Raw genomic sequence first — 20,031 nt, 5'->3', positions numbered from 1 at the left:
GGGGCGGGCACAGGACAGTGAGACGGTGAAGACAGGCTGAGAAAGTAGCAGGGAGAAAAGACATCTAGAAAAAGAAAGGGTTCTGGAGTGAGGGCTAACGAGCTAGAGAGAGGGGCCCTCGAGTCTCCAATAGGAGCGGGGGTGACTGGACAGGGGGACACTTCAGACAGAGAGTGTCAGGGGACAGAGGATGGAAGAGTTGCCGCCTTGGCAGACAAAGTGACTTGGTGCTGGGACATCAGAGGGAGAAACAGGAAGGGAAAGGGGGCTGTGGTTGTCATTGGGGCAGAGGGAGAAGAGAGAATTAGAAATATATGGAGATGGGGGGTAATTCGAAAGATGGGAGAGAAAAAGTTAGCAAGAGGTGAAACAGGTTGCCCGGGTGGAAACGAACAGGTGGAAGAAGAGGTCTCAAGAGAAGGGAAGAAACAGCAGAGGAGGAAAGAGGGAGAAAAAAAAATGAACAGAAATTGAGAGAATGAAACAGGATCCCAAAGTGGACGGACAGAAGCAGAAGGAATGAGATAGAAGGTTATACAGAGTGGGAGAGGGAGGAAGAGCCCTGTCCAGAGCAGTGGGGAGTTGATGGGATATGCTGTCGTTATTAAAGTGCGGGCAAGTTGGTTCCTGCTCATAGCGACCCTATATAGGGTTTTTGAGGAGCAGCTGGTGGGTTTGAACCAGTTTATGGTTCAAAGTCCAGTGCTTATCCTACAACTCCATACCAGGAGTCCCTGATTAAGTTGTGGTGTATTAATTGTTGTCTTTATAATCTAACTTAGAAATCTTAAAAAAAAATATATATATATATCACACAGGTTAGAATGAGAATTGCAAACATGCCCGTCTATTAACCTTGTAAGTTTTGTTATTATTTGCATCAGAAGGTAACTTCATGGCAACTGCTAGTCAGTCAGTGGGCAGTGAGTAATCTCAGTCCATTCTGGGTCAGTTTCTGCCCTTTTCCTGGGACAGGTAGGTATCAGAAAAGCAAAACAAAATAAACAAAAACTGCATGTTTTTAAAAAATGTATGAATTGATTTTCTCTGAAATTTTCTGTCCGATTTCCTTTATGAGACATGCTTTGAGACATGCTTAAAATGTCTTCCTTTCTAGTCTTTCTCATGGGAGTCCACGTGTGGCATTATATGGCAAGCACTGGACCACAAGGTCGGTTTGAATTGCACAGTTGGCTGTTCACACTCACCCGGTCATTCCTCGGAAACCCTGTACAGGGTCACTATGAGCGGGAACCACTGTGAGATGATCTGAACAACGCAACAGCAAGTCTTTGTCGTATGTTGGAAACGTTCTTCTAAGACTTTTTCAGTGTGTGCTTTATAGGGAAGTCTGTGATGTTTTATATTAACAGTCAAAACCTGGTAATAATTAGTCTGATGTTCTGCTTTCTTCTCTCATGGAATCTGCTAAGGTACTGAACTGTGAGCTGCTAAGTAGACACTTTCTTCAAGTCCTGCTTGTCCTTTCTCTGCAGATATTGAAGGGGTGTGTGTGGACTGTGGAGTCAGGCCTCACCTTCCCACATTTCTCTTATCTTTTCGTTAGCCACTTCATCCCCTTCTGTGGCCAGACCTCTCTCGCGCGCTCTCTCTAGTCCTCTGGGTCTAGGTCACAAGCTAGAAGGCGCCTGTCCATCTTCATTGACTGCCCATGTAGCCTTTTCCTGGCCACCAGGCACCGAGAGCTGGCCTGACACACATTCACTTTGTCCTGCCAGCCCATGCTGGCCCGTTGCCCCTGGGGGTTGGTGATTTCTATAGAATGGCTCACAGGATTCCTGGAGACTGCCACCTGGCCTTACAGCCATCAGGCACCATCCGGGAGAGATGTCTGCATGGGGCCTCTATTGTGCCCAGGAACTGTGTTCAGAAGTTGTCACTGCTCCAGGAGACCCCAAAGAGCACACTCCAGGGTCCCCTAGTCATTGTGCCCTCAGTGGGTATGTTTGACTTCTTGTTAGCCGGCTGTTCCGATTCAGTTCCGACTCGACAAGTCTGTCCAGCAGAACGAAACACCGCCCAGTCCTGCCACCCTCACACTTGGTGCTGTGTTTGTGCCCATCGTTGCAGCCACTGTGCCAGTCCATCTCACTGAGGGTCTTCCTCTTTTTCACTGCCCCTCTGCTTTACCAAGCATGATGTCCGTTTTAACGACTGGTCTCCTGATAGCATGTCCAGAGTCCATGAGGTGAAAGGTCACCATCGTCCTTCCTTAAGGCAGCGTGGGTTCTGGACTGGACGAGTCTTAACACATAGTTATGTTTGATCCGGTCAATGAATGTGTATGGCGGCACCTGGCCCCCCTTCCATCCTGAAGTCAGTTCCCTAGTTGTAGGTTCTGTGAGGCCCCTGCTTGCCTGGCTTTTTATGAACAAAGAACACCTTAATTGCCTGGGCTGTTGTCAGCATTGTTGTTCCAACCTACTGTTGTCAAATTGATTTTGACTCATGCCCACTCTGTCAGACAAAGTGGAACTACTCCATAGAGTTTCCAAGCCTGTGAATCCTCATGGGAGCAGGTAGCCTCATGTTTCTCCAGCTGAGCAGCTAGCTGGTAGGTTTGAACTGTGGACTTTGTGGTTAGTAGCCCAGAGCTGGACCCGCTGCGCCATCAGCAGAGCCCGTCTGCTCACAGTTGAGAAATTGACTCAGATTTTAAGTCCTTAGCTGAACCCTCAGTTGGTTAACAGCATGCTGCAGAGATGATCATTCTCTTTGGGGGAAAACATTTTTCTTTGTTTTCAGGACAGCGCAGTATTTAAATAGCTATCTATCTCTGCATGTCTTTCATTTTCACTCTTCATCCTGATCCTGTTTCAGATTCCTCATCTGGTTTCTCCTGAGTTGCCTGGGCTCGCAGCGTGGGAGCACCCAGGATGCAGTCATTGGCCCGTCTCTCTGCTCTGTCTACACCCAGAGCCCTGCCTTGTCATCTCATCTTACAGCTTTAAACACTTTGATGTCGCCCACTCTGACCTCTCCAGCCAGACCTCTGCCCCGGAGTCCAGGCTCATGTGTCCAGTTGGCCCCTCGACAGGTCTGCCAGGGCCCCTCAGAGGCCCCCCCACCATAAAGCATGCGCTCCTGATGGTGTCCATGGGACCAGCTTCCCGGGACTCAGGTGAACATCTTGGTAAGCTTCTAAAGTATGAGATACTACCTCATTTATAAGTATTTAAAATTAACATGAAATAACTGATTAGATGGCTGAGTGGATACAGAGTTCCCACAATTCTTTTGCTATGTCAGGAAAACACTCCTGCTTCCCCAGGCTTCCGGGACCTCCTCTTCTGGTCTTCCTAGCCCTGTTTGCTGCGCTGTATCCCATTTCCTTACCTTGTCTGGGACAAGAACATTGTTGCCTCATTGCCTTCACAGGGGCGACCCCCTCCACCTGGAACCCTCCAGTCCCTCACATGCACCTGGCCAACACCCCTTTGGTCCTCTCCTCTTTGTTCTCTGGGACCCTTCTCTGAACCCCATTTAACATTCCAGCCACACCCTCGCCCCACCTTGGCCCATCATGCCTGCTTTGCCCTTGGCTCTCCGCTCCTGCCCCTTTTGCTTTCTGGAGACTGGAGACAGAGTGACCCCAGGGAAGAGCAGAGCCACAAGGCAGGAGGGGTTCTGGACTTGCCTCCACTGAGTGGGCTCAGCCCTGCCTGAACTCTGGATTGCAGAGGCATTTGGCAGATACCGCCCTTGTGCCCCTCGCCAGATTGTCCCCTTCCAGGAGTGGAGTGGGAGCTCACCTCTGGGCTGTGTAATCACCCCAGTTGCTTCGAATATGCATCCAGCTTTGAGCACCGAGGCTCGGGGTCCTCCATTTCTGAGGGTGAGACCAGCCCCTGATCCAAGGGAGCTGAGGGGTTCTGTTCTGCATGGGATGGGTGTCAGGGCTGGACTGGACCCTGAAGGAGAAGGAGAGCTCTCCCATCCCAGACCTCTTAGCTGCAGCTGAGTGTGGGCTTCACTGGGGGAGGGGGAGGAGGGAGTCATAAGTACCCCTGTTGGACTGTGTGTGGGGAGCTTGTTGTCCCTGAGTCCTTCCTGGAGCAGTGGACACAGGGACTGTCTTTCCCCATGACGACGTCCTCCCGGTGTATGTGTGTGTGGTTGTGGCAGAAGAAGTTTGACGTTTATTCATTCTAACCATTCAGTAGCATGTTTTTTCCGCACGTAGGACTGGCGGCTCAAGTCTGATCTTGCCCAAGAATGAAGCCTGGAGGAGGCAGGAAGAAAGCGGGGTCTGGAATGGCTCTGTCCCAGGTAACGCAGTCTGGGTGGATGGTTCCGTCCTCTCCTTCCTGAGGGGCCGTCCTGAGAATTTCCTCATCTCCTCTGGCTCTGAGGTGTCGTCCTGCCTGACATGTTGACTCTTACTCATCCAGGTCTTTTCTGGTCCTCTCCTAACTTTACACAGATTCTGTCTCACTGTGACCCAGGGACACGGGACTTGTGAAGAGACTCCTTTTGGGAGTATCAGGGGACAGGCTTCACCACAGTCCTGGGTGGGACCTGAGGAGTGGCCCAGGGAAGCGGGGATGGTGTAGGGGCTGCGTGGAGATGCCCTCTCAGCATCCTGTGGACGTGTGTGTCCTGTGAATGCAAGGAACATCTGGAAAATCGGGAAAAGGAGATAATATGGAAAAGCCGGCTCTGCCTGGTTTGATAATGCATTTGAAGCTAAGCAAGGGAATCAGTGTGACCTGGCTCCTGTAAGACTGGCAGGGGGGCAGCTGGCCCCTCTCACTTCACAAGAGGGAAAGTTACCGAGTGGAGAAGGCCACCATGAGGGGCAGTTTGCACTGACATTGTTTTGGTCTTTTCTGTCTTTTCATGACCTTTGGCTTTCTTCCTGTATGATGTTCTTGAGTTTCCCTCCCAGCTCTTGTCTTCTCCTCGGTCATTAGTGTCTCATAGATCAAATCTGTTTTGGAGGTGGTCTCTAAATTCAGGTGGGCTATACATTCAAGGTCATATTTTGGCTTTCATGGACTTGTTTTTGTATTCTTCAGCTTCATCCTGAACTTGTTCCATCGAGTCGGTTCTGACCCATAGTGACCCTGAACAGGGTTTCCGAGGCTGCAGATCTTTACAGGAGAAGAAAGCCTCATCTTTCTCCTGCGGAACAGCTGGTAGTTTCGAATTGCTGACTTTGCGGTTCACAGCCCGATTCGTAACCACTACGCTAGCAGAGCTCCTTCCGCCTGAACTGCCATATGAGCAGCTGATCGTCTGTTCCCCAGTCTGCCCCTGGACTTGTTTTGGTTGATGATCGGGAGCATATGAGAGGATTGCAAATACCATGGCTTGGATCAGGCATGCCTCAGTCCTCAAAGTGACATCTTTGTTTTGAACCCTTTTCTCTTTTGCAGCAGATTTTTGCTATGTGATAAATTGTTTGATTTCTTGACTGCTGCTTCCAGGAGTGTTTGCTGTTGATCCAAGTAAAATGAAATCCATGACAGCTTCCGTATTTTCTTTGGTCGTCATATTGCTTGTTGGCCCAGTTGTGAGGGATTTTGTTTCCTTTGACGTTAAGGTGGCTTTTAAAAACGTGTTAAGAACTTTTCTTGTGATTTGGATGAGCAGCTGGTGGGTTTGAGCTGCTGACCTTGTTCACAGTCCAGTGCCGATCCTACAGCGCAGAATAAAACTTCTTCATAAGGTTTCCAAGGTTGTAAATCACTATGGGAGGGGACCGCCACATGTTTCTCCTGCAGAGCGCCTGGTGGGTTCAAAATGTCAACCTCTCGGTTAGCAGCTGAGTGCTTAACCACTGCAGCACCAGGGATACTTCCATATATATCAGTGTAGGGTTAAAGCATTTGAGAGATCTACAGGAGTCCTGGTGTGGCACTGTGGGAGAAGCACTAGACTGCTAGTCACAAGGTCGGCGGTTCAAACCCACCAGCTGCTCCTAGGAAAACCCTATACGGGGTTGCTATGAGTCAGAAATAACTGGACAGCACTTAACAACAACAACAACTGTTATTTCTGTTAATTTGAATGTGTGTGACTACGTGTATATATGCATGTGTTCATGAGACTATTTGTATGAAAGACCTGTTATTTCATAAGTTATATTTTTTTAACCCTTGAGAATATGTCTTATTTTCTGTCATTTTTTTCCCCCACTACATTCTAAAATTAATGAGCTAATCCTACGAAGAATAAATATTAGGTCATGTTTGTATGTTAAGTGTATGCATGTATACGTAACAACATTTTAGCCTTTCCCAAATTGTGTACGTCTAAGTTGTTGGAAGTTTTCTGTTTCGAATCCTTGTGTCAACCTGCCTGTACTGCTGTTCTCACTGTTGTCACCTGTTTGATTCTGGAGATTCAGGTCTAAAACCTGACCACCTGTAGTCAGGTCCTGGCTCGGCCACTTATTAGCTATTGGACCTGAGGTGAGTGTTTTACTCTTTGTGACAGAATTTGTTCCTCTGTAAGGTGGGAACAGAGCTCTTTCTAATAGACTGTTTTGCTGTTGTACGTATTAACACTTGTCAGAGCTTCTTGTTAGGTGTTGTCAAGTCAATGCCAACACATAGCGACTGGACCTGACAAGAGTACATGGCCCCCTAGGGTCTCCTAGGCTGCAGTTCTTATGGGATTACATCACCACGTCTTCCCTCCCAAGAAGCAACTGGTGTGTTCAAAGTGCTGACCTTTTGGTTAATCGCTGAGCACTTAACCATTGTCCCATCAGGGCTTAACCAAAACAACAAAAACAATCCAGAACCCACTGCTGTCCGTTTATTCGGGCTCATAATGACAGAATCAAATTGCCCTATAGGGTTTCCAGGAGTCCTGGTGTGGCGCTGTGGGTTAATGCGCTGTGGACCGCAAAGTCAATTAGAACTGCAAGGTCGAGGGTTCAAACTTACCAGCTGCTCCTCAGAAACCCTATACAGGGTCACTATAGTTTGGAACTGACTCAATGGCACATCACAATGACAACAACAGTAGGGTTTCCAGGGCTGTAGCTTTATGAAAGCAGATTGCCATATAGTTCTCCTGCAGGGTGGGTGCTGGGTTCGAACCACTGCGTGACCAGGGCTCTCTCACCAGGGCTTCTGAACCGAAACCAAACTCACTGACGCAGAGTTGATTCGAACTCACAGCGACCCTATAGGGCAGAGTAGAGCAGCTCCCTTGGGGTCCTGAGGCTGTGATTCTTCACGGGAGCACAGTGCCTCATTTGTCTCCCATGGAGAAGCTGATGGGTTAGGTAAGCAGTCCAGTGCTTATCCTACAGTTGTGGTTGAGTCAGTTCTGTATAGGTCACAACAAAAATAGTGACCCTGTATAGGGTTTCTTAGGAGCACCTGATGAGCTTGAACTGCTGACCTACTGGTTCAAACCAACTTTGCAATCCAGCGCATTACCGCACAGCACCATACCACGACTCCGTAGCACATGGTAAATGTCCAGAAATTGTCAGTCTCTGCTGTTACTGTCATCACAGTGTTAGGATTCTGACTCACTTATTTTAAAGCGCTGTGGACGTGGGCGTACCTGAAGACAACAACTTCTCCTCTACCTTGTCTTAGAAACTGAGCGTCATCTGTTCACGTTGATTTAATGGGTTTTATCTTATATGAACTGGAACAAACTGGATGGCACTTAACAACAACAACAGTCTTTTCTTAAGTAGCCCTGGGTGACGCTGTAGGATAAACTCTGGGCTGCTAACCACAAGGTTGATGGTTCAAACCTTCCAGCTGCTCCTTGGAAACCCTATACAGCGTCAGTGTGAGTTGGAACGGACTAGATGGCACTTAACAACAACAACATGCAGCAGCATCTTTTTTTTGTGGAAAACTATAATAAAGCAAAGTTAGAGACACATAACTTGTTCACAGTTTTCTTAGGTAGATCTGTCAGAACATTGACACCAACCAGATTGACTCTTCTACCCTCTTTCTTGGACCTCTTCTGTGAAAAGAAGACCTTTTCCAAATCCTCTTGGTGACATGTGTTTCTCATTCCAGGGACTGCTGACGTTCAGGGACGTGGCCGTGGAATTCTCTCAGGAGGAGTGGGACTGCCTGGAGCCTGCGCAGAGAGCTCTGTACCGGGACGTGATGTTGGAGAACTACAGGAACCTGGTCTCCCTCGGTGAGCCTGACTTCCCTGCAGAAGTCAGGATCTGCCCTTGGGTATCTTGGCATTTCCCTTTCTGAATTTCTCGGAAGCTCCTGTCTTCCTTGCTAGTTTCACATCCCTGTCTTAAGGTGGAGACTGAAGTTGAGTCAGAGATAAAAAGCCTCCTCATGTGGTAGCGTAGTGGTTACGAATCGGGCTGCGAACCGCAAGGTCAGCAGTTCGAAACTACCAGCTGCTCCGTGGGAGAAAGATGAGGCGTTCTGCTCCCGTAAAGATTAACAGCCTCGGAAACCCTGTGCAGGGTCGCTATGAGTCAGAACCGACTCCACAGCACATAACAACAACAACAACAATGTGGTTTCTGGACTACATAACCCTCCCCTGTCTTTAGATGGCTTTCCGGCTTCACCCGAAAACCAGTGGTGGTTTCAGAGCTTGAGTAAAGAAAACACTTCATGGCCAATTTAAAAACAAACAAACAAAAACAATTCTTTAGTAATCTCAAGGTCAGCAGTTCGAAACTACCAGCTGTTCTGCGGGAGAAAGATGAGGCGTTCTGCTCCTGTAAAGATGTGCAGCCTCGGAAACCCTGTACAGGGTCACTATGGGTCGGAACCGACTCCACGGCCCAGAACCACCAGTTTTTCTCCTGTGGTTTTGGTTCAGTAGTTCTTTGGAAGAGAGCTAGATATCTGCTTATACTTACTGCTCACTTACTTACTGATAAGTCTCATTATCTGACATTTTTCATTTACAACTTTGACAGTTTTTCATTTAGCGTCTACAGTGGTCCGGGTCCCATGTGGGATGACGTCCAGGTCAAGGTGGCCCTGGTGAGGACAGGGTCAGATGAGGGATGGCAGCTAGTTGGCTGCAGGACATCTCTTTGTCTGCAGTGTCTCAGTCTGGCGCTGAAGGGCATGGGGGGTGCCGTGATGAGGGGGGTGCCGTGGGGGATGCCGTGGGCAGGCAGGTGGAGGCCAGGTGAGGGTCTACAGCTGTGGATGGTGTATGAGCAGGGTCCCCACCCAGTGTAGGTGGTGGGTGTTGGACCACCTCAGACCACCGTCTCCTAAAGCTGCAGGCTCCGTAGTAGTGAGGAAGGAATGGTGGCGAGTGGAATCTGCTGTCTCAGGGATCTGAGATGTGCCGGGAGCAACCAGGTGGTGGGGGACGCTGGCTCTGCAGCTGGGCTCTGGCCCCCAAGTCTTAGACTGATTTCACTTAATGAGCTGGTCTTTGGAACCTAGCCATGTGGAGGAGTGGTTAAGTATTCTGAAGGAGACAGTCATTGGCTGAAGTTTCGAACTATTTTTCTAGACCCATCTATAATATTTTCTCCTCTGAGCTGAAGAGATGGCTTAACGTCTTAGTCTGGAAAAGCTATCTAGCATATCAATTTTTATTTATTATTTTTGTCTTAATCAGGAATCTCCGTATCTGAGCTGAATATCATCTCCGTTTTGGAGCAAGGGACAGAGTCCTGGACTGTGGAGTGGAAGGAGAAAAGGGCAAAATACCCAGGTAGGTGCGGCTTTCAAAGTGTAAGTAAGATAAGAACTCAGATATGAGAATTAAAGATCCATCTCATAAGTTATATGTATTTTTAATGAATAGTTAACTTCTTAGTGAAAGTTTACATAGCAAATTAGGTTCCTTTAAAAATATTTTTTATGCATATTGTTCATTGACATTGGCTACATTTTCTGCCTTTTGTCAGCATTCTCCATGCTTCTGCTCTGGTGGTTTCGTTTCCATTAATCCAGCTTCCCCGTCTCCCCTGACCTCTTGTGTACTTTAGGGTAATGTTGACTGCTTGGTCTCGTATAGAAGGTTATTTGTTTAATTGATTTTTGAGGGAACATTTTGTAGGACTCATAGGTGATACTGTTTAGTTCATGAATCAAGCTAGTTTGCATCTGAAAGTCTTGGGGTTACCTCTAGTCTCAACCAGTCCGACAAAGTGGTTTTTATTTATTTAGTTTTTATTAAAAACGAAGACTTTTGCTTTGCAGTTTTCTCCCGTCCTTTTGCGTCCATCTGTGGTGCCCCTGGTTGACCACCATAGTAGTGTTATGGTAACGGGCACCATCTTGTTCCCGGGCCTGCGGATGGATGAGGCCTTGGTTCATGTCAGCTGTCAGCCTGTAGACTAGATCCTTCTTTAGATGTTTGGTTTCATCCTTTCTCTCCTGCTGCAGATGACTAGAGACCAATGTTGTATCTTAAAGGGAATAAGTTACATTTTTCAGCTCTTGAAAATACATCTTGTTTTTATTTGCCATTATGTTTTAATACTTAATAAGTGATAGTTAATGTTTGTATGTGTGTGTGTGCGCGTGTGCATGTATTGAATGACTTTTTATTCTGTTCCAAGTTGTTTAAACTCGTTTCCATGTTTTTGTTTCAATCCCCTCTGTTTGTTGTTGTTGTTGTTAGGTGCCGTTGAGTCGGTTCCGACTCATAGCAACCCCGTGCACCACAGAATGAAACCCTGCCCGGTCCTGCGCCATCCACACCAGTGTTACACTTGAGCCCATTGCTGCCACCCCGTGCCAGTCTCGGTTAGCACACTGTTTTGGCAGTGTGACAGGAAGTCCACTGAAAGGCAAAGAGGAAGCCCTACCCCTCAATATTGTTTGGGAGGCTCTTCCCAAATGGGAGGGGCCTGTGGGAGAACAAAAGTTATTACTATTTTTTTTGGTACGCTCCCAAAGGAAGTTTTTATCGTCCTCCACATCCCCATTTATCATTCCCTTTGTCAGATGTGTCAGAGTTCATCCTCCCGTCTTCCAGCGGCGTTCCAGCTACAGCCGAGCTAGAGGCAGAATCTGTAGTTCCTCCCACCCACCGACAACAAGCTCTTTCTGTCCCTGGAACCTCTGGTGCCTTGGCTCAGGCGGGCAAAAAAGTATTACTGTCAAGTAGCTTCTGAGTCCCGTGACCCGTGGGGTGGAGTAGACCTGCCCCAGGAGGCTATAAATCTTCACAAAAGCACCCTGCCACAGCGTTTTCCCCCGAGTGGCTGATAGATTCGAACCACCAACCTTCCTGTGAGCATCCAAGTGCTTACCCACAGTGCCGCCAGGGCTCCTTTGAGATGATCGTGTCAGGAAGTTAGATCCCGCTTCTGTGGCAACAGCTGTGCCTGTGCACACCAGTTCATTCTCACTTCCATTCCATCTCAACTCTGCTCCGGACTGTAGACCCTGACCACTGGGAGCCGTGTCCGGCCTCACAAGTCCTCCAAACTGCCAAGTCTGCTCCAAACTTGAGATGTCAGCCGTAAGCTGAGAGTCCCACATCACCCGCATTTCTGACTTGCTGCCTGGCCTTTCCCAATGCCGGTGTAAGCTCCAGGCCCCTCATTTCCGGCCCGTTAGCTTCCATTACTTCCTCATGCTTAATGATTTGCTAGGACCACTCACAGAACTCCAGAAAGCGGGAGGTTGAGAGTGCCACTTTTATTACAGCAGAAAGGATGCAGATGAAAAGATGACTGGGGCGAGGTCTGGGATTGTGCCCAAGCGGGAACATCCATGTCCTGAGAGAGACCTCCTGTGATTCTGTGTGCGCCAGAGTCTGTCACCATCCAGGATGCCATGGGGCGTCCATGTCCTGAACCGCTGCTGAGGCCTCCTCATGTAATCATGGTGACTGAGTCACACTGCATCCTCTCCTGAGCGGGCTCTATGAAGTATGACATTCTGGCCTGAGCTGCTCCCCTGTGAGTTAGCTCATTAGCATACCCTGTCAGACTTAGACACTGGAGTCATTGGGGCAATGCCAAGATTCTAGAGGTTGTCGCTCAGGAACCAAGGAGAAAGACCAGCAGGGGCATCCCTGGCTCTCTGACAGTGGTATCGGGTGCTGTTGACTCTTCCTGCTGTTGGTAACTCCCCAGGACAGAGTGGAACTGCTGCCGAGGGTTTTCTAGTCTGTAACTTTTACTGCCTTTCTCCCTCTGAGAGGTTGGTAGGTTTGAATCACTGATCTGTTGGTTAGTGCTTTAATCATTGCAACACCAGGGTTCCTTGGTCTTTGGCTCTAGCACCCTTTATATGGCTAACTGTGGACCATTCCTCTTTCCCCCTTAACTTACCACTACTTGTATCGTTGTCTGGATTGAGCCTGTCCTCAGTCCAGTCACACTGCATCCTGAGCAGAGTTTCACTCAGTTGACAAGCACTGATTAACATGACCAGTGTGCCAAACTCATCAGCAACGCTGGGGTTATCCCAGAGCCGGAAGACTCATTCAGGAGGTGCTGGCGCACAACTAGAATCCCAGTCAGCGGTCAGCGGTTAGTCCAGTCCACTGTCATGTGGCATGAACAGAGTATCTGTGAGGGTAAGGCCCCTCAGACTTACTGCAGGCTCCTCTTTGTCTTGTGAGATTCTCTGTAAGCTGGAGCCATCTCAGGAATACATGGATTCATGCCTTCAGGCATCTTGCATAACTAAGTTGTTGTTGTTAGGTGCCGTTAGGTCGACACTGACTCAGATTGACCCTGTGCACAACAGAACGAAACTGCCCAGTCCTGGGCCCGCCTCACAACCGTTGCTATGCCTAAGTCCGTTGCTCTTGCCACTGTGCTAGTTTCTATGCCTAGAAATCTGAAAAACAGCTACCAGGCCAACTGACTGGTGGTGGTGTTAGGTGCCTTTGACTTGGTACCAACTCATAGTGACCCTATGCACAACAGAACGAAATACTGCCCGGTCCTGGGCCGGCCTCACAGTCATTGGCTACACCTGAGCCGCCATTGTCAATGCATCTCATTGGGGGGTCGTCTTTTTCCCTGACCCTCCACTTTACCAAACGTGCCATCCTTCTCCAGGGACGGATCCCTCCTGATAATATGTTCTAAGTAGGAGAGACGAAGTCTGGCCACCCTGGCTTCTAAGGAGTACTCTGCCTGCATTTCTTCCAATCCAGACTAAGACGGTGCCAAGTTTTGCTCAGAACCTCCTTCCAGGTGTGAATGTTGTTGTTGTTAAGTGCCGTCGAGTCGGTTCTGACCCATAGCGACTCTGTACAGGGTTTCCGAGGGTGTAAATCAGCTTTTGGATTTCCCTGATTACATCACCCACTCCTGCCTGCCTTTACCATCAGCACCTTTTCCTCCTCTCCATGTACGCTTTCACCTTTGAAAGGACTTTGGGTTCAGCCCCTCTGCTGGCAACAGTACTAACCTAGGAAGCACTTCCTCAGTCCGTGGCCACAGTTCGTTCTGACTTGCAAATCACGCCAATTCCATTACAGATACAACTTCCGCTCTGAAAGCATTGCATCAGGAAGTGCAAAACCGTGTGGGGGCCATGCCTGACTTCCTCAGGCTTCCCAAAGGGGAGGGAGAATCAAACTAAAATCAGCCCAAGACTGATGGCTGTGAAGCCACGGTCAGACATGTCCCCAGCCTACAACCTTCTCTACCCTGTTCTGACCCCAGCCAGCCCTCCACAGCACTATGCTTCACCTGTGGGCTCGCTAATCCATTGTAGTGGCCACAGAACAGTGGCCACACAGAACAGTGCACATGATTACGGGGTTTATCAGGGAAGTGAGGAGGGTACGGTTCAGACTTAGAAACAACTCTGGATGCAGCCGTCTTCCTCATTTCTGACCTGCTGTCTCCGACCACTACCTTGGGTTCAGTGACTTGCTAGAGTGACCCACAGAACTCAAGGGAAGTTTTCTACCTACAATTACAGTTTTATTGTAAGAAAGGAAACAAATGAAGAGACACTTTAGGCAAGGCCCAGAAGGACTCAGTATCCTCCCCTGCCAACGTGTGCTGTTTGTTAACGACCAGGAACTGCATGAAGCTTTTACTGAGTGTCCAGAGCCTTCATTGAGGCCTCACTGCTTATGCATGCTGATATCGAGCGGTGAGTTTCTGACCTGGTCAGCCTCCACCCGGGAGCCACCTCAGGGGTGGTCTAGGAACATCAGCCAAGATGCATAAATCACTGGGGAAAGTGCTGATGTCGCCTTCTAGGAACCAAGGAGAAAGATAGAATCCTTTGGATACAGTTACCTTAAACTATTCAACCTGTAATCCAGCCCTTTTTACCTTTACCTTCCCTATTTTGTTGTTACATGCCTTCTAGTCGCTTCTGACCCATAGCGATCCTGTGTAGCATTTCTAAGGAGTGGCTGGTGACTTTGAACCACCAGTCTTGCAGTTCAAACCGAACTTGTGGTCAAGTGCCACACCAGGACTCCTTTGCTGTTTTAGACAACCAGTATTTCCATTATATACTCCAAATCTCTGTCAAACCATCAACATCTCGTGCAGAATAGCACATGTGACATGGTTTTGACAAACTGCACCGCCAACACACTTGAGTTTCCTGCAAGTGTCATGTGTTACATGTGTGCTCATGTTACTTACGTGAATGTGCTATCTGAAAATACAATACTCTGAGGATGCATGTGCTCTTTAGTCTGAAGAAGTATGACTTGAGGACCCAAACTGCAGCATTTTCTCTTCTGGTTTTGTTGCAGGACCCGGAGCATTTAATTCATCTTCCACTGGGCAAGTAAAACCCAGTCCCGTGTGCTCGTACCTTTTAGAGCCTATTTGTACTTTCCGTAGGCTGCTGGGGTCGATGTGACTTGCCAGCGATGTGCAGGCCCTCCGCTGGGGACAATCTGTGCTCTGACAAAGGCTGCCCCTTTGTTGGCGGACACAATGGTTTTTACTACCATGCTGCGCCTTAGAGTGTGCAAGAGAAAGATGGCTGGTTTCTCACTGCTGTTTTTATTTTGCAATTCTGAATTGTTGTGTATTTCTTTCATTCATTTACTAAGTTTATTGTTAAGTTCCTCTGAGTCGTTTCCGACTCAGCTACCCTGTAGCGGCTGGTGAGGTTGAACCATCAAACTTGCAGTTCAACCAACCTTGTGGTCCAGTATTTATCCTACAGTGCCCCACCAGGTCACCCATTTTACTGTGCCTTTTTCACCATTTCATGATATACTGTTATTTAGCATTTATCTGTGTACAACAGTTATACAGTAAATATACAACACAATCTGATGTTTGTTTCTCATCAAACATGAGAAAGCCATTTGGCTATTGTCAGTTGGTGTGTACGTTGGGTGGTGATCCAGAACTCTCCCCTTTCAGTGTTAGCATAACTATATATCATGAGTGGTTTGGTCATGGGGAATTTGAACCTAGGCTTTCTGAAAACAACTTCGATTTTATGTAATCATTCTTCCTTTCTTGAGGAACTCTGATTCCCTGTGTGTTCCTAAACATTTGACGACAGTGGTTGACAAGTTTCATGACTCAATTCAGTATCATTATTGCTTTGGTGTAACATTATGTCTTTTAAAATAGAATAGTTTTCAACTGTGGTTAATAAGAAACCTATGTTTCTTTGATATCTTCTAGATGTCTCTCCTACATGTGTGATTAAGGTATCATCTGCAAAAGAGAACATTAATAGAGGAGAATTACTTGAAACAATGCATGACATTGAGGATTTTGACTTCAGGAAAGTCAAGAAAAATATGCATGAGTTTCCGAGTCCGTGGGGAGATATTAAAAGAAACTACAAGGAAGTGACTGCCACCGTTAACAAGGACTTCACTTGTAGAAAAGATCAACACGATAAAACAGACGTGGGAAACAAGTACATGAAATGTTTTGAAAACACGATTGGATTAAGGTTTCAGTTACAGCTGGATGAAATGCAGAGTTGTCAAACTGAAGAGAAAATGTATGAATCGGATCAAGATGAGCAGCCTGTCCGTAACGGTTCTTCAATTTCACCGCCTCCAACAGTTCCTCCCACTGCCAAAACCAACGTTTGTAATAAATATGGAGAGGTTTTTATGCATCCTTCATTGCTTGCACAACACCAAAAAACACACGTTAGAGAAAAACCTTATAATTGTAATGAATGTGGTAAAACTTTTAGCCAAAAATCAACCCTTGTTAATCATCAGAGAATTCATGCAGGAGACAAACCATATGAATGTAACGTATGTGGCAAGGTCTTTACACAAAATTCAAACATTGCATTTCATCTGAGAACCCATACTGCAGAGAAACCTTATAAATGTAATGAGTGTGGGAAAGCTTTTATACATAATTCCAGCCTTGTGGATCACCAGAGAATTCATACTGGTGAGAAACCTTTCAAATGTCATGAGTGTGGTCAGGCTTTTATCAGACGTTCACAACTTTGGGATCATGAGAGACTTCATACTGGGGAGAAACCTTATAAATGTAATGAGTGTGGCAAAGCCTTTAACCGTGGCCCAAATCTCACTACCCATCAGAGAATCCACACTGGTGAGAAACCCTATAAATGTCACGTTTGTGGCAAGGTCTTTAATCAAAACTCACACCTTGTGATTCATCAGAGAATTCATACTGGAGAGAAGCCCTACAAATGCAGCGAATGTGGTAAAGCCTTTATTTATAGATCCAGCTTTGTCAAACATCAGAGGATTCACACTGGAGAGAAACCTTACAGTTGCAATGAGTGTGGTAAAGCCTTCACTTGTGGTCAGCACCTCACTAGACATCAGAGGGTTCATACTGGAGAGAAACCACACAAATGTAGTGTGTGCGGCAAGGCTTTTATCCAAAAATCAAAGCTTGTGCGACATCAGAGAGTTCATACTGGAGAGAAACCTTACAAGTGTAACGAGTGTGGTAAGGATTTTATCCATAGTTCAAGCCTTGTGCAACATCAAAGAATTCATACTGGAGAGAAACCATACAAATGTAATGAGTGTGGCCAGATGTTTTTTACACACTACCAACTCTGGTATCATGAGATAATTCACACTGGGGAGAAACCGTACAAATGTAATGAGTGTGGCAAAGCCTTCAACCTTGGCTCAACTCTCAATACACACCAGAGAATTCATACTGGAGAGAGACCCTATAAATGTAATGTATGTGCTAAGGGCTTTATTCAGAAATCACAGCTTGCAAATCATCTGAGAATTCACACTGGAGAAAAACCTTACAAGTGTAATGAATGTGGGCAGACCTTTTTCACGGGCTCTCAACTGTGGTCTCATGAGAGAATTCATACTGGAGAAAAACCTTTCAAATGTAATGCCTGTGGCAAATCATTTAACCGGAGCTTGCAACTTACTAGACATCAGAACATACACCTTGGAAAGAAACCACACGTCTGATGTGTGTCCCAAGACTTTTTTTTTTCCACCCCCAGAGATCAAAACTTGTGGACATCAGAGAATTCATAATGGATAGAGTCCTTACTAATACAGTGAGTGTATCAGATCATACATACATCCTTGAGAAGAAACTACATGAAAATAGTGTGTGTGACTTGACTTTTACCCAAAGTCCTGGCAATGTGAACAATAGAGAATTGATACTGTAGAGTGTTTACAAATAACGGTGAATGTGGTAAGCCTTTTTTCGATTGTTCACACCTAAGGCGTGTTGAGAATTCATACTAGAGAGAAGCTTTATAAAAAGTGTGCCAAGGTCTTTAAATAGCGATCTGATCTCAGGCTGCAAGAGTTCATACAGGATGAAAACCTTACAGGTAGAAAGGCGAAAGTACATGGTGGAAAATCCACTTATCTTCAGTCTGTCAAATATTTCTATTCAGTTATTTGTGGTGTCCAGACAAGATTACATTATTACTCATGAGTTTCAACCTGAGGCTTGAAATCTGTTGATACCATGTCTTCACTACTGACCTTTCATGTGTCATCACCATGTTGCCCTTTTGAGAAGGGAATCAATGAAGAGGAATGTTTTAAATTTTACTTCTGTGGTCGATTATATGGGTAACAAAACATTTGTCATTTCAACCATCTTCACATGCACAGTTCAGTGACATCCATTATTCAGTAGATGGGATTCATTCATGATCCAGATATCCGGAAGAACAAGGAGACTGTACTTTAAGATACAGTCTGGTGAAAATTTGTATGAGAGGATGGGATGGGATGGAGAGCAGCTGGAAGGCTAAGGTCTGTGTCATGATTAATGCTTTCATGAACACCTCCTGGAGTGGGCTACTGTGGACTGTGCTGAAGGATTGTGCTGCCACTTGACAAACAGCAAACCAGGACATTGGGAAACAGATCTTGGTGGGAGCAGAGTGATAAGTTACCAAGAAGTTCATATGTTGTAGAAATAATAACGGGGGAATGATGGTCATCTCTTTTGAATCACAATTGTGGTTGAGTACTAAAGTTGAATGAAAAGTAGCGTTCTTGGGTAATGAAGAGAATCACCATCAGAAGAGTCTCATAAAAAGATCAAAACTGCATGTGCAAGATTCACGTTTAACCACTGGCATAGCATTTTGGTACTGTTTATTCAGCGTAGCATAAGACTCATGTTTAATAAACATTGAATCATTTTTCCATAACCCGGAATGGATTATGTTCCTTTTATCAACAATCATCTCTCACTTCAGTAGAGAACTTCATCATACATACTAGCAATGTACCATTAGGCTATCAAGGTTAAGTGGCATATATAACAATTACTTTTCATGGTGAAATCATACACTTTGGAATTCTGGGAATATATACCCTAAATTTGCACTTAAGTCATTTTCTCTGCACTTTGCCTCAATATTTCTGTGGATATAAGAAAATTCCATAGCAGGGCAATTTCTTACTCAGACTTTTTAAAACTTCCCTCTCTATTTATGGATATTTGCTGGATTATTATATTTCCGCATGCCCTTTTAAAATTTCTAAATAAGAACCATGTCTTGCTTTTGTATTGATTTACATGAGGTGAAAAAATAGAAACATATTAAGCTTATGAAGAATGTTGGGAGTACAGAAAATATCCAGAATAACAATAAACTAGTATTTTTCTACCTGGAGCGTTCACTGGAATGAAAAGAATTATGTTAATAAATTTCCTCTTAAGAATGAAGATAAAGCATGGAGATTTTCTTAACGAACATAGATCTTTACAAACTTTCCTAAACATCTTTTGATAATTTTCCCAGGTGGTCAATGTGGAGTAGAATAATGTGTATGAACTTGTAGATTCCTCGAGCTGTTAGAACAAAATACCACAAACTGGGTGGTGTAAAACAACAAAAATGTATTCTCAATCTGGAAACTACAAGATTGCATTCACAGTGTATTGACTAGGTTAGCACCTTCTGGAAGAACAAGGACTCTTAAACTAGTTTTGGCCTTGGAGATTTCATATTTTTTAGGTACATCTTTCCAATCTCTACCTTTATTTTCTCATAGTATTCTAATCTGTGTATCTTATCTTTGTCTCTTCTGAGGACCCAAGTTAAAAAAACCAAAAACAACAAAAAAAATTAAGGCTCTGTCTGGTGGTGGTGGCTGTGTACCTTGGAGTCGGTTTCAGGGCTGTAATTCTTTACAGGAGCAGAAAGCCTCATATTTTTTCTCCTGTGGAACGTCTGGTAGTTTTGAACTGGTGACCTTGAGGTTAGCAGCCCAACTCATAATCACTGTGCTTTGGTTTCATACTAACTCATTACATATGCAATGACCCAAGTAAGGTCAAATACATGGGTACCATGGGTTAAGAATTGCACATATTGGTGTCATCTTGGGTTACACAATTCAGCCTAAAGCAGACCCACATCCAAAGGGGCATGAGAATGTTTATGACACATGAGAACAGAACTGGCTACTGAAGATGGCTCCAAAGTGGCTTGGACTTTTGTGGTTGTTAGGGATGGGGTGGTGTGAGGGTACTTGTGCACAGTTTGAATTTCCTGCTGGCAACAAGGGAGGGGCCAGTTGGGCTTTTATTTCTTTCTATCGAGTTGCTTGGATGTAGGTAGAAGGGAAAGAGATGAGGTTTTAAAAGCTGTCAGTAGTCAGACAGCAAGAAATAGAGTCTGACCCAAGACAACACTGAACTTTTTCTTG

The 20,031-nt window shown here is 45.9% G+C and overlaps 1 protein-coding gene across 1 annotated transcript; it reads left to right on the top strand.

Moving 5' to 3' along the window:
• The first annotated feature begins 4,275 nt into the window (after nucleotides 1–4,275).
• LOC102834195 (zinc finger protein 347-like) lies at nucleotides 4,276–17,310 on the top strand. Its single transcript, XM_006868332.1, has 6 exons — nucleotides 4,276–4,290; nucleotides 8,025–8,151; nucleotides 9,568–9,663; nucleotides 10,905–10,972; nucleotides 15,850–16,692; nucleotides 16,942–17,310. The coding sequence occupies exons 1-6, from the start codon at nucleotides 4,276–4,278 to the stop codon at nucleotides 17,308–17,310; spliced, it is 1,518 nt and encodes a 505-aa protein (XP_006868394.1).
• The last annotated feature ends 2,721 nt before the right edge of the window (nucleotides 17,311–20,031 follow it).

Source organism: Chrysochloris asiatica, unplaced genomic scaffold (genome assembly GCF_000296735.1).
Source record: "Chrysochloris asiatica unplaced genomic scaffold, ChrAsi1.0 scaffold00116, whole genome shotgun sequence".
NCBI classification, from domain to species: Eukaryota; Metazoa; Chordata; class Mammalia; order Afrosoricida; family Chrysochloridae; genus Chrysochloris; species Chrysochloris asiatica.
Note: the sequence above shows the minus strand (reverse complement) of the source record. Positions and strands in the feature narration are given on the sequence as shown.

Excerpts from the sequence above, each read along its gene's own strand:
- LOC102834195 (XM_006868332.1), top strand. Across the intron at positions 10,973-15,849 it reads CCGAGCTAGAGGCAGAATCT|AGTTGTCAAACTGAAGAGAA; the intron begins GTAGTTCCTCCC and ends GATGAAATGCAG. Across the intron at positions 16,693-16,941 it reads ACCTCACTAGACATCAGAGG|ATAATTCACACTGGGGAGAA; the intron begins GTTCATACTGGA and ends TGGTATCATGAG.